The sequence below is a fragment of the Acartia tonsa genome, chromosome 5 (assembly GCF_053477335.1).
Source record: "Acartia tonsa isolate MP-2025a chromosome 5, ASM5347733v1, whole genome shotgun sequence".
NCBI lineage: Eukaryota > Metazoa > Arthropoda > Copepoda > Calanoida > Acartiidae > Acartia > Acartia tonsa.
The window spans coordinates 48,417,987-48,430,849 of record NC_137264.1 but is presented as its reverse complement, the minus strand read 5'-3'; the positions used below and the strand labels follow the sequence as shown (position 1 = coordinate 48,430,849).

At 34.9% G+C, this 12,863-nt stretch overlaps 1 protein-coding gene across 1 annotated transcript in view; it reads right to left on the bottom strand.

Annotated features, from left to right (window-relative positions):
- The window catches only part of LOC145319694 (amyloid-beta-like protein), a 201,179-nt gene that overhangs the window by 63,580 nt on the left and 124,736 nt on the right, over window positions 1-12,863 (bottom strand). The window contains exons 9-10 of the mRNA XM_080161986.1: window positions 9,732-9,792; window positions 7,900-7,945 (exon numbers count right to left, since the gene is read on the bottom strand). Coding sequence (XP_080018112.1) covers window positions 7,900-7,945; window positions 9,732-9,792 — 107 coding nt within the window. The remainder of the gene's footprint in view (window positions 1-7,899; window positions 7,946-9,731; window positions 9,793-12,863) is intronic.

Below are 12,863 nucleotides of genomic sequence, written 5' to 3'. Positions count from 1 at the left end.
AATATTAAGGGAGTAATAAGCGTTAAAAAAAAAAAACAGTTCACGAGGGACACCCTGTATATATATTTGACATGAACCTTATAAAAGTATATTAATATGAAGCAAAATACGTTTTAGTGTGTGTAAAATATATGTATTAATGTAAGAGTAAAGCAATTAAATTAGCACAAGATTTGTTGTAATGAGTAAATAAAAATAAACAAATGCACTCAGTTACACCAAGGGCTCGGCAACCGCACCTGTATCTATATTATCTGTGAGAACAGAATGATAATTATAATAAGAATGTAGTTATTAGGTTCGTAAATATATAATCAACGATCAATTTGAATATAAGGCTCTTAAAATATTAAGAGTTGCAGCCTGAACGGTGAACGGCGGCGGCTGCTATAATTTCATAAACGTTTTTTCAGCAGAGGACGGTTTGTCAAAAGCACTTATTTGTTCAATATTTTTTCCCGCCCATTTTTTTTAATATGCAGCCGCAGTTATAAAAATATGCGGCTACCGAGCCGCGTATTCTAATTTTGTAAATGGGTTCAATACACACATACAAACTATTCTACCACAATGCACCTAATTTTACAAAATTTTACAAGTAAGAATTAGGAGTAAGAATAACTAAGACATTGCCTGTTGCTTTCCTACAAAAACATAGCGGGACAAAGTGTCTCAAAAAACAGCCGGCCATGTGACGTCTTAAAAATGGGTTTATTTCCCACTACTCTTCTCATCTCCCTCATTTTTTTGACGTCACATGGCTGATTTTTGAGACACTTTGTCCCGCTACCAAAAAACTATAATACTATACTAAATATGATTTTTCAGTATGGCCAAGAACCGGTATTAGTCCAACAGAAATGAATTGGATTCGAGTCCATGCTGAAAATATGCATTATTGTATTAAGACTAAAGTAATCACACCTTGAACAGTAAGCACTTTGTGCAAAATTGGTTTACTAAAACCTCACACATAAACACACCCAGGGAGGAATGGGACATTGGGCTGTTTATTACACTAGTCCCCAAAGTATTATGATAACGTTTTCTTATTAGTTGGTTTCCCACCTTTTGGGACTTTTATTGAATTTTGATTGGTTGGTTCATTAAGCTGAGTGTCTAAACGTTTCAGCCACTAATTGTAGTCGAATTGTGTATCATCATTGAGAATGTACATTAATTTATCGGCCATTGTCTTATCCCTTTAGATTCCAACTCACACCCCTGCACACAAAAAACATAAATACACCCATATAATGAAATAAATGCACAAACAAGGATGACAACATCCATAAGTAGCGAAGCTCAAAAATTATGGATGGATATTCGGAAAAAATTAACTTTATTGCAGTTTCATAAAAAAAACATTAAACTAAAAAAATCACGAAACTTAGAAATGGGATATGTATTTGTGAACTTATTTAATCCTTAAAAATATCAGCCACCTATCTCAAATATGAGTAAAGAAAATCATAAAAACCTAAAAATCTAGGAATCGAACTAGCACCCCAAGCAATAAGCAAATCTCGATAAAACTTGATAAAAGTATGCAAAATATGAAAGTATTCAATCCCTGAAAATATCAGCCATCTGTGTTGAATAGGAGTTGAGAAAAATCATAAATAAAAATGTAGGAATCGATCTAGCGCCCCAACCAACTGACGAATCTTAATGCAACTTAGTGAAAATATGAAGACTGTTAACATAATTAATCCCTGAAAATTTCACCTCTCTATCTTTAATAGGAGCCGAGAAAATCACGTTTCCCCCTTTCTGTCTCAGACAGACGGACGGACGGACGGACAGACGGACTGACATTTCGAATTATAGAGTAGCTTCGCTACTAAAAATATATAGAATAAGGACAATTATTTCCATAAGTAGCGCAGAAATCACATTTTCTCGTAAAAAAATTAATTACCTACCATAAGTGTAACAAATAAATGATTTGGATCTACTGCAGTTCACGGTAAAATATTGCTGGTAAGCAATATTTCCAAAAATCTATGAATTTTAAAGGCTGCTAGCTGCCAAACGGCTGAACGTACAAATCCTACCCGCACACCATTTTAAGCGGCATAAGAAGGCCTACAAATAATCTGTAATAGCCAAGATCCAATGATGCACAGGGAAAGCTTCACTGAAGAAAAAACGCGATAAATAGGTCTCTTTCGCGCATTTCTCTGCACTGCGAGATAATTATGCATTATTGATTTATAGCTATTTCAGATTATTTGTGGGCCTTCTTATACCGCTTAAAACAGTGTGCGGACATGATCTGTATGTTCAGCCGTTTGGCAGCTAGCAGCCTTTAAAATTCATAGATTTATGGAAATATTGCTTACCAGCAATATTTTACCGTGAACTGCAGTAGATCCAATGATTTTAACAAACAATTTTGGCATGCACTGCCATTAAATCAAAATTAAAAGGTTTAATTTTATTCCAACAATGATAGTTTTCAAAAAAGAAGTGAGGGTAGTGAACGGCGTAAAACCATTTTATGACCTTGAAATAAAATTGCCATTCTGGGACCTATGGGACGGTTTTCTAAAATCGCAAAATTAAACGGTTTTAGTGGTTACCTTGATTAAAAGAAACAAATAAAAACAAATAGATTACTACAGATTTTCAAAGATTAAAAGAATAATAAAATAAACGAAATTTAAAGCTAGATATATGAGAAAGAAGGCGTCTTCACTTTTTTGCTTTTTATTTAAGATAGCTAGTCGGTGTTTTTAGTAAGTAGTAGATGTAAAATTGTTCATAGAATTTAGATATGCAATCGGTTTTTTTTTGTAGACCTCTTATTTTTTAAGTAATTTGAGTTTTAAAATAAAAATTTAAATCGGTTTTAAGGTACTAAAACACAACAAGGTTTTGCGCAAAATTAAAACCTTTTACTGGCCCCCCTCCTCCTTATTTTCATTTTCTGTTCAGGGATACATCAATTACTAAAATCAGTCAATAAATAAGGAAATTATGCCCCAAAACATGAATATCCCTGTAATAAGGTTTCCCCTCTGGTATACTAAATTTACTTGATTTACCTCACTCAACTTTCTGGCGTGTTGTACAGTGAAAAAACTACCCCCCCCTTATTTTTGATTTTCTTCAAAATTAAGGGGGGGGGGGTTAAAAACTACCCCCCCCTTATTTTTGATTTTTGTCAAAACTAAGCGGGGGGTTAAAAAACTACCCCCCCCTTATTTTTGATTTTTGTCAAAACTAAGCGGGGGGGGGGGGGGTTTCGGTGCTCCGGTCTTCACATGTAAGCAAGCACCAATAAAAAGCATAAAAGTTAAGACGCCTTCTTTACAACAAAAAACCTCGTATTTTTAATCTAGACATGAAGTTGAATTACTTTCTTAAAATATGTTAATAAAAAGTGAAAATGTAAGCAGATTTTTTAGCAAAGAAAAACCAGGGACAAAAGGGAAAGTGCACTTAAAGAAAAACTATTTTCAATAAAAAATTTAATTATACATTTTGCAAAATTAGAATATAAATGTAAATTTCAAAGAGATTGTTATTTTGACTTGTTAAAAGTATTTCTTCGATTTAATTTTGTTATAGGTTGTCAGCATAAAGTGGTTATGAATTTCCTTTTCCCTGTATAATATATCTAGCGGCTACGCCCCTAGAGGCCCCTAGGGGCACTTGAGGAGTGGGGAGTCGAATTTGATAACCCAATTTCTTATTTTAGATTTTAAAAGAGAAAGAAAAAAAATTTGGGGATGGAATTTTTTTTGAGGGGGGGGGGGTGCCCTCCCCCCTCATTTTAAATTTTAGTTAAAAAAAATTTAGGGGGGTTGGGGGGTGTCCCACCCACCAAGAAAATAGTTTTAAACCTTCCCGGGACCTATGAGAAAATACCATGTTAAGTAGAACACGATCGGTTCAGCGGTTAGCGAGATCCATCGGTACAAACACACAAACAGACAGACATCCTGTTACTTTAGTATAAGGATAGTAGAAACGGTGAACCTTAAATTCCTCTAATTTACCAATGCAATTGTCCCGCACACCCGAAAGTGATGTGCTGAAAATGGATTGCCTATTTCTTCAATAATTTCCAAATATTGCAAATGCTATTTTCAGCTACTCCGGTCAAAAGGAAAAGCGATATAAGCAAAATAAGGGGGAATTTTTTCTATTTTCGGGGGGGTTAAGGTGTCCCACGCCCCAAGAAAATAGCCTAAAACCACCACAGGACCAGTATGTATATTCCCTGAAGAGTAGAATCCGATCGGTTCAGTGGATCTTGGACAAAGTAGCTTCGGACAAAGTAGCTTCGGACAAAGTAGCTTCAGGACAAAGTAGCTTCCGGACAAAGTAGCTTCCGGACAAAGTAGCTTCCTAAGAAAAGTAGCCTCCACTGTTAATAAAGGTCATGGCCGCAGCGCTCGGCCCCCTGGCCTGCCTAGCCGCGGGCGCTCGGCTCCCTAGCCTATAACCTAACCTAACCTAATCAAAAAATTGTAAAAACATTATTAAAACTTATAAAAACAATATTAAAAATTGTAAAAATCTATCAACCACATTTTGCAAAATCCACAAAATTCTAAACCACCTATGTATTATCAGTTGATGATATTTTTCTTAAATAAATGTTCTGGAGCTATAGAACATAGGTTAGGTTAGGTTATAGGCTAGGGAGCCGAGCGCCCGCGGCTAGGCAGGCCAGGGGGCCGAGCGCTGCGGCCATAACCTTTATTAATATTAGAAGCTACTTTTCTTAAGTACATGTCCTGAAGCTACTTTGTCCGGAAGCTACTTTGTCCTGAAGCTACTTTGTCCGAAGCTACTTTGTCCGAAGCTACTTTGTCCAAGATCCAGATCTTAAGGGACAGACGGACAGACAGACGGACAGACAGACGGACGGACAGACAGACGGACAGACAGACGGACAGACAGACGGACAGACAGACGGACAGACAGACGGACAGACATACGGACAGACAGACGGACAGACAGACGGACAGACAGACGGACAGACATCAAGCTAAACACATGTATGCATACGTAGTAGGATTCTAATTATGGATCTAGATATACTATATTTATTATATAAACACATGTATGAATACTTAGTAGGCTTTTGACCCATATATATATATACAAAAATGGACAAGCTAAAGTTTTATGAAAATTAAAAGTTTAACAGGACAAAAAGGATTTTTAAAGTAAAGCTTTTTATTGTTTGTCTGTTTGTCAATTGGGTTTCGCATTCAGTTCATCGTTTCCATTTCTACATTATTACTGTATTAGAGTATACTGCTCTTTAGTCTTTTTGACTTTAATACACTATGGCCGGGTAAAATTGTCCTAATTAAAATACTTGGTTTAAACAATTTTAATAAATTCTACCCCCCCCCCCTCAGCCCCCTTATTGATACATAACAGGGTGTTACAAAATCCCCCAAAAAGCTTGGACGTCCTTGCAACCATGAATAAAACGTATTAAAATTCAAAGAGACTATACAGTATACACGCATACACAAAATACACAGACATACACACATACACAAACACACATCTTTGCAAAATTTGGTCCTTTGAGTTTATGCTTATTAACATAAAAGAGGTTAAATTGTAAACATTGACAGAAATAAATATTCTAAAAAACATAAAACTCCGCTATTTGGTGTTTTTTTCTACGATTGCCTATCGAGAACTGAAAGTCCCCATCATATTTCTGAAATAAACTAAAAATAAGCAGGAAATAAGGGAGGGGACAATGGAACGAATACTCAATTTTCCCCTCAATTTCTCAGAGTTTGGGTACTGGCTTAAAGGGAATGTGAAAGAATTCAGCAGTTTCTGACTCACTTTGGGTACTAGCGCATTAATGCCCCGTTAGCTAGCGGAGTTAGTTTTGAATATAGCAGATAGAAAAATTTGTCCTTAGATGACTTGTTTTAACAAATATTTTTCCCAAGAACATGTATAGAAACTCTACTTTGATATTTATGTATTAAATTGAATTTAGGTAGCAGTTAAAAATATATGAGAAGGGTTGACGAAGATCTAAGGGTGATTTTTCTAGTGATTGATTACAGAATGTTTACTACATTGTGATGTACTGGTAATTTAATTTTCAAGTAAATGATTTTTTTCTTAGAACTAATTTTGTTCTCAATCCTTTTACAATTTTGGTCAAATTTTTTGGATAAATCTGGTTTTCATGGCTTTTCAGTGAAAACTCTTAAATTGAATTAATTGCTCATTGTCCCTCCCTTACTCCCTGAAAAGTAAGAGCAGGGGGGAGGGTAATTTCTTCCATAAAACTGAGTACTGGGTAGTTAGGCTACCCAGTACCTAACCTAACCTAACCTAACCTAACCTAACCTAACCTAACCTAACCTAACCTGACAGAAAGTAATAAACAAACAACAAACTAACGAAAAACTATCCCTTTCTAACAAGGAAATTAAAAGGGAAAACGCCCGTTCAACTTCAAAAATCAAACAAAAAGTCTCAATCTACTTCAATTCTGTATTTATATTTTGGGAATAGTCCCTTTCGTGGCAACGCCCCTTAAGGGGCGATTCGTAGTTTTTTTTAAAATGGCTTTTTAAAGGATATTTTAGGTTATGTTAGGTTATATTGGGTTAGGTGATTGCCCCACAGGGTTAGGTAATTTGCAACGCAGGGTTAGAGCCCCCTCAGGGACTAGAAATAGGAGGAAAGCTACTGTGAAAAATACGAAGAATCGCCCCTTAAGGTGCGTTGCCACGAAAGGGACTATACCCATTTTTGTTTTATATTTTTAATATTTTAAGTTTAAGTTTCCATGGCCATGCATGTATGTATGCTTTAATTTAATATGTAGTTTAGGAAGTCATTTCATTTTAGAAAACCTTCACCAAAAAGGGAAAGTTATTTTGTATATATTTTTTAGGTTTGGTATAAATTTGGTTTAAGATTTAATTTCATAAAAATCTATATATTACTCTATGACGATGGGAACCAAATTTAATCTCTAAGGCTCCTGTATTCGACAAAGGAGGTGAGGGTGTAGAAAATAGCCTAAAACCATCGGCAGAACTCTCTATTACTTTATATAATAGGATGATATAACTTAAATATGTATCAATCACGAAGTTTTAACTTAACAATGTCCTATTAAGACTACTACAAGACAAACTACTAAGACAAAAGTTGGTTAACTGTTGGGCGTACCTGTACCTATAATAAGGGTTGGGCCGGATATCTGGCCAACGTTCGATATCCGGCAAATAACCGGATATCCGGCCGGATAACCGGATATCCGTCGCCAAAAATCAGCCGGATATCATGTAACCGGATAGTTTTAATATCCGGTATCCGGTCGGATATTAAAAATGACCGGATATCCGGCCGGATAACCGGCCAGACCGGATATCCGGCCCAACCCTACCTATAATAGCCTGGGTGTTTAGAAATAGAGAAGACACTGCTTTGCTTAGCTGTAAAGTAGCATCGCTCTTTTTAGGTAATTCACAATCATAAAAATAAACAACCTTTTGATCGCACTTACATGGTATGGAAGTCCTACCTGTACATCATTATTAGTTGTGATGAATTAACTCTGCTAAACAATTTTAGTTCCATAGTTATTACCATAACTTACCCACTTGAGGTTTACATAATTATGACGCGCCTCATGGATATAAGCATGAGCGATCCGAAGGGGGCATTTTGGAACCCTACCCCCCCCCCCAGAGCTGGATCTTTAAATCATTTCAATGGTGCGCTAAATCACCCCGCGCAGAATTTCAGCCAATCACAGCGTCCCATTTCGTAAAATGCGCCGCTGTGATTGGCTGAAATTCTACGCGGGGTGATTTAGCGCACCATTGAAATGATTTAAAGATCCAACTCAGAAATAAAATTTTCTTTGTATTGTATTCTTACCTTAGTCATTCTATCTCTATGTCTCTGCTCAGCTCTTTCAATGGCCCTGAAATAAAGACATAATAAATCTACACTCCTTTCTTTCCCCTAATAATTAATGGTGATATCCCTCTAAGTGCCTTAATGAGCACTGAACCCCCTGCTTATTCTTTTATATATATGAAAAATAAGACGGGATAGTTTTTCTTTAGGTCATATGAGGTTAGGTTAAATTGGGGACTAGGTAGCCCCACAGTATTAGGGTACCCCACAGGTATAGAATAAATACTATCCTTCCCCCATCCTCCTTTGCCGTTTATCTAAAGAGAATGGGGGGAGATCAGTGGTCGATAGACACTTTGCAGGAAAGCACCTTATTATGTGCTTTAGACGCCTCTAATGGTTTTTGGGGTTAAATTTGACCCCTCACTTTTTATTTTATTTTAAAAGGAAAAACTAATGCCCACCCGTTATTTTTTCGGGGAAAGGAAAACCATATCGGTTCAGCAGTTACCGAGATCCTTCGGTACACACAGAAATCCTGGTACTTTTATAAGGATTGTCATATCCTTCTATCCCATGGGAAAACAGAATAATAAGCTGAGTCATCAAAAAGAACTTTTTTTCGTATTCATTCGAATCCGGTGGATAGGAACCGGTTCTCATCCATACGAAAAAACTATGTCTAGCATCGTATTATTACCAGCTTTCTACGAATATTAAAATGTACAATCATAAGATTAAAACCAGTTTTTTTAGCCGGTGCCTTCGGCACCTCGGGACTAAAAAAACTAGTTTTAATCTTATGATTGTACATTCTATATCCGCGGAAAGCCGTTTATAATACGATGCGAGAAATAACTATTTTCGCTAAATTTGAAAGAAGAGACAAGAATTTTGATTTTGAAAAGGTAGAACACTGCAGACAAAGATTTGTGGCGTCAGGAGAACCATATAGGTTCAGTGGTCAGCAAGATCCTTTGCTATAGACAAAATCATAAAAATTTTCAACCCAAAATCAACATGCTTAATCTTAGAATAAGTTATATGGACTTTCTGGCAATAATTAAACGATGTTACTTCTTAAATTCTATTACTTATTGATCTGGAATCATCGCTTAAGAATTGAAAATGATGAACCTGGTCTGTATAAAGAAAGCCACGATTTTAAAATTTTATATAAAAATATTGAGAATGTTTATTTTGTAAATTGTTGTTCCATCTTGATGTAATCTCTTAGAAAACAGAGCACACTTTAAATTTTGAGAATATCCCTCGAACCAACAAGTGGACCATATTACCCCCCCCCCCCCTCAACAAAAAAATGTGTCTGAATATCTTCAAATCTATCTAAATTGAACGTATATAGAATCATCATTTTTAAAAAATTATTTTTATATTTCCATCGTATTATATTTTGTATGATTATTTCTGTAAAACGAATAAACCATTTCAACAACAACAACAACAGTATGGCTTCAGAACCGACTTCATTGGATTTAAACCGGTTCTATATTATTCACAATATCATGATTTTAAGACCAGTTTTTAGTTTTACTATCCGAAGAAAGCTGTCTATAATACGATATAATTAATTATCCTGTGGAAAAGAATCTGATTTGGATAATTAAGGAATAGTTATTCATCGCATCGTATTATAAACAGCTTTCCACGGATATAAAAATGTACAATTAAAATAGAGGCACTGGCTAACATAACTGGTTGTAATATCATTATTGTAAATTTTTCATATTGGTAGAAAACTGGATATAATACGATACATGATTTTTTTCAGAGGGGCTTAGAACCGGTTCTAATCCAGTGGATATTAAGCCATACTAGAACTAACTTACTTTGTAAACTCTTGATGTTCTTGTCCGGGAAGATAATGAGTGTAATAGGCATCTAGCACATCTAAAATAAAATATAACAATTAATATTATCATTTAACAAAAGTAACATGATGTTTGTTTGTCAGTGTGTGTAGCGAAGGATCACGGTGAACTGATATGGTTCTCCGTGACATTAAAACTTATCATATTCCCAGGGAAGAAATTAACGAGCTGCTAAAACTTTCCTTAAATAATTTCATGTAAAAAAATTCTCAGGTCTAAAAAGTGTATTTTTCAGTATGGCTTCGAAACTGATTAATATCCGCTGGATTAGAACCAGTTCTCAACCATACTGAAAGTCATGTTGATGTAAAGCATCGTATTACAGACAATTTTCCACGAACGATAAATAAAAATCATAGAATTAACATTAATCAGAAAGGATTTGTTAATTCGGGCCTTTGGCCCCTCGGAGCTAACAAAGCTGGTTTTAATCTTATAATTTTTCATTTTAATATCCGCGGAAAGCTTTCTTTAATTCGACGCGATAAAGAACTATTCTGTGAGTACTGTGTAAATAAGCCTAATTAGTAAATAGAATAATTGTATTTGTCGATAATGGATAAAACAAAGGGGTAAAAAGTTTGTTTCATCTGGGCCCGAGATACAGGGATAGAACAATGGACAATAAATAATTCTTTCCCCAATTATGATAAACATAATTCTTTCTTTAGTAGATCAGAATTATTGGGTAAAAGTTTATTAAGTCATTCTCCTCCGGTTTTATTATGCTACAAGCAGCTTCGTCCCTAGCCTCTAGAGGCTTTGCCCCAAGAGGTTTGATCAACCTAAATTTTCGTATTTTAGATTTGAAAGAAAAACGAAAACGAAATTTTATTGGGGGGGGGATTTTTTTTGGGCAAGGTGGGGGGGGGGGGGTAGTCGATCCCACTATTTTAATTTTAGTTAAAAAAAATTAGGGGATTATTTTTCATTTCTTTTTTTTTTTTTGGGGGGGGGGGGTTAGGGGTGTCCCACCCTCCAAGAAAATAGTTATAAACCTTCCCGGGACTTATGAGAAGCTACCCTGTAAAGGAGAACCCGATCGGTTCAGCGGTTAGCGAGATCCTTCGGTACAGACCAACAAACAAACAAATAAACAAACGGACCGACATCGTTCTACTTTGTATTTAGGGTATTAACATGTAAAGATTTTTATTATATAAAAATTAGCGTTTTCACCCTTAGTCCTTAAGGGCTTTTATCCTTGAAGAAGGGGAGGGTGGGGGGGGGGGGGGGAGGCTGTCCCTAAATATATTTCTTACATATTTTTGGGGAGTTGATTTATACTTTTTAAAAAGTTATTTTCCATAAGAGATTAGATTAATCCATAGAGAAAAAAATAAAAGAGAGGAATCGAAGCAACTAGAAGACGAAAATAGGCAGTGGGCCTAGAGGCCTACTCAGCGCTGTTGCCGCGCTAAAATTTATTGCTATTCCACTACTTTTCAAATGGGAGGATTAAAAATTATTAAAAAAAATATTTTTTTACTTTTTACTATTTCCATATTTAGGGCAAGAATATTAGATTAGATATTTTCGTTTTAATGTTTTAATTAAAAATTACATAGAATTTTATTTTTATTTAAAAAAATTTGTTCATGAAAGATGAATCCTTCTATTTCTAAAAAGGGGGAAATTTTTTTCATAATGAACATTCAGCTGATTCTGACCGCCCACGGCTGTTTGCTAAATATCGCTTTTCTTTTTATTCACATTATTATTTATGATTGACTTACAAAAAGCCATGGGCGGCTTTTGATTTTCGTCTGCTTCTAAATTTAGGGATGGGGAAGTAGTATTTTACCATGAAAAAGGGGTGAGTATTCATCCTCTTATCCTTTTTCCTTATGGATTAATCTTTCATTCACTGTTAATTGTTAAAAAGCTAAAGATATTATGTTTAAACAGGGGTAAAAACCGGTTTCATCCAGCGCGGCGGGAAAGATTCGTATTTATAGTCTAATCGAATCACAACCGACCAAAAAACTCATCCAACAGCTACTATTCTAAGTATGGTTAGAAACCCTTTTTCTTATCCTAACTTCCTAATTTAAAGTATCGTTTTTCTCTTGTTTTCACCAGTAAAGTAAATTGTTTTAGAAAAGTTTTGCCATTATTTTCCTACAAAATTACAAAATTCTTTCTTGTCTCTTTTTTATGGATGTTTTAAGTTAGTTAAAAGTAAAGATTTTCTATAATGTCTGTCTGTCTGTTTTAAGTTGCAATACTGTTAGTTACACTTGTTGAAATTACAGTCGGTTCCACTTAAACTTTATACATTGATGAAGGGATAAGACAATGGCCAATAAATTGAAGTGTATATCCAATATATACACAAAATTACTACTTCTGGGCACTAGTGTAATAAACATCCCATTGTCCCCTACCTTCCTGCTTTTATATGCATAGGATGAATTTTCAAAAGATTTCGTTAATACTATAATAGCAAAAAAATATCTCTAATGCGAAGTAATATTTTCTCGTGTTCATTCGAATCCAGTGAATAGTAACCGGTTCTCATCCATACGAAAAAACTATGTCTAGCATCGTTTTATATCCAGCTTTCTACGAATATAAAAATGTACAATCATAAGATTAAAACCATTTTTTTAGCCCGTGCCTTCGGCACCTCGGGGCTAAAAAAACTGGCTTTAATCTTATAATTGTACATTCTATATCCGCGGAAAGCTGTTTATAATACGATGCGAGAAATAACTATTCCCATAACCGCTGAAACGTACGTAGTTATTCTAGTTCGTGTAACATTTCAATTATCTTTATTACACTCTCAAGTATGTTTTAACACACAACAAAAGAAAGAAACACAAAATTACTCCATAAAACATTTTACAGACATTATCCTAGGAAAAATATTATGAAATTCACGCAACCTTTTGATTTGACTTAAGATTTTGCTTTTTATTAATAAGAACAATAATACCAAAGATTTTTTATAATGTTATAACCTCAATATTATGGCAGAGATAGAGAGAAAGTGTTATGAAATGAGAACAAAGATAGAGAAAAAAAGGAGTTTTGAACTTTAAAAAAGTAAATATGCAGTGTGCATTTGACGTAAGCATTACAGAT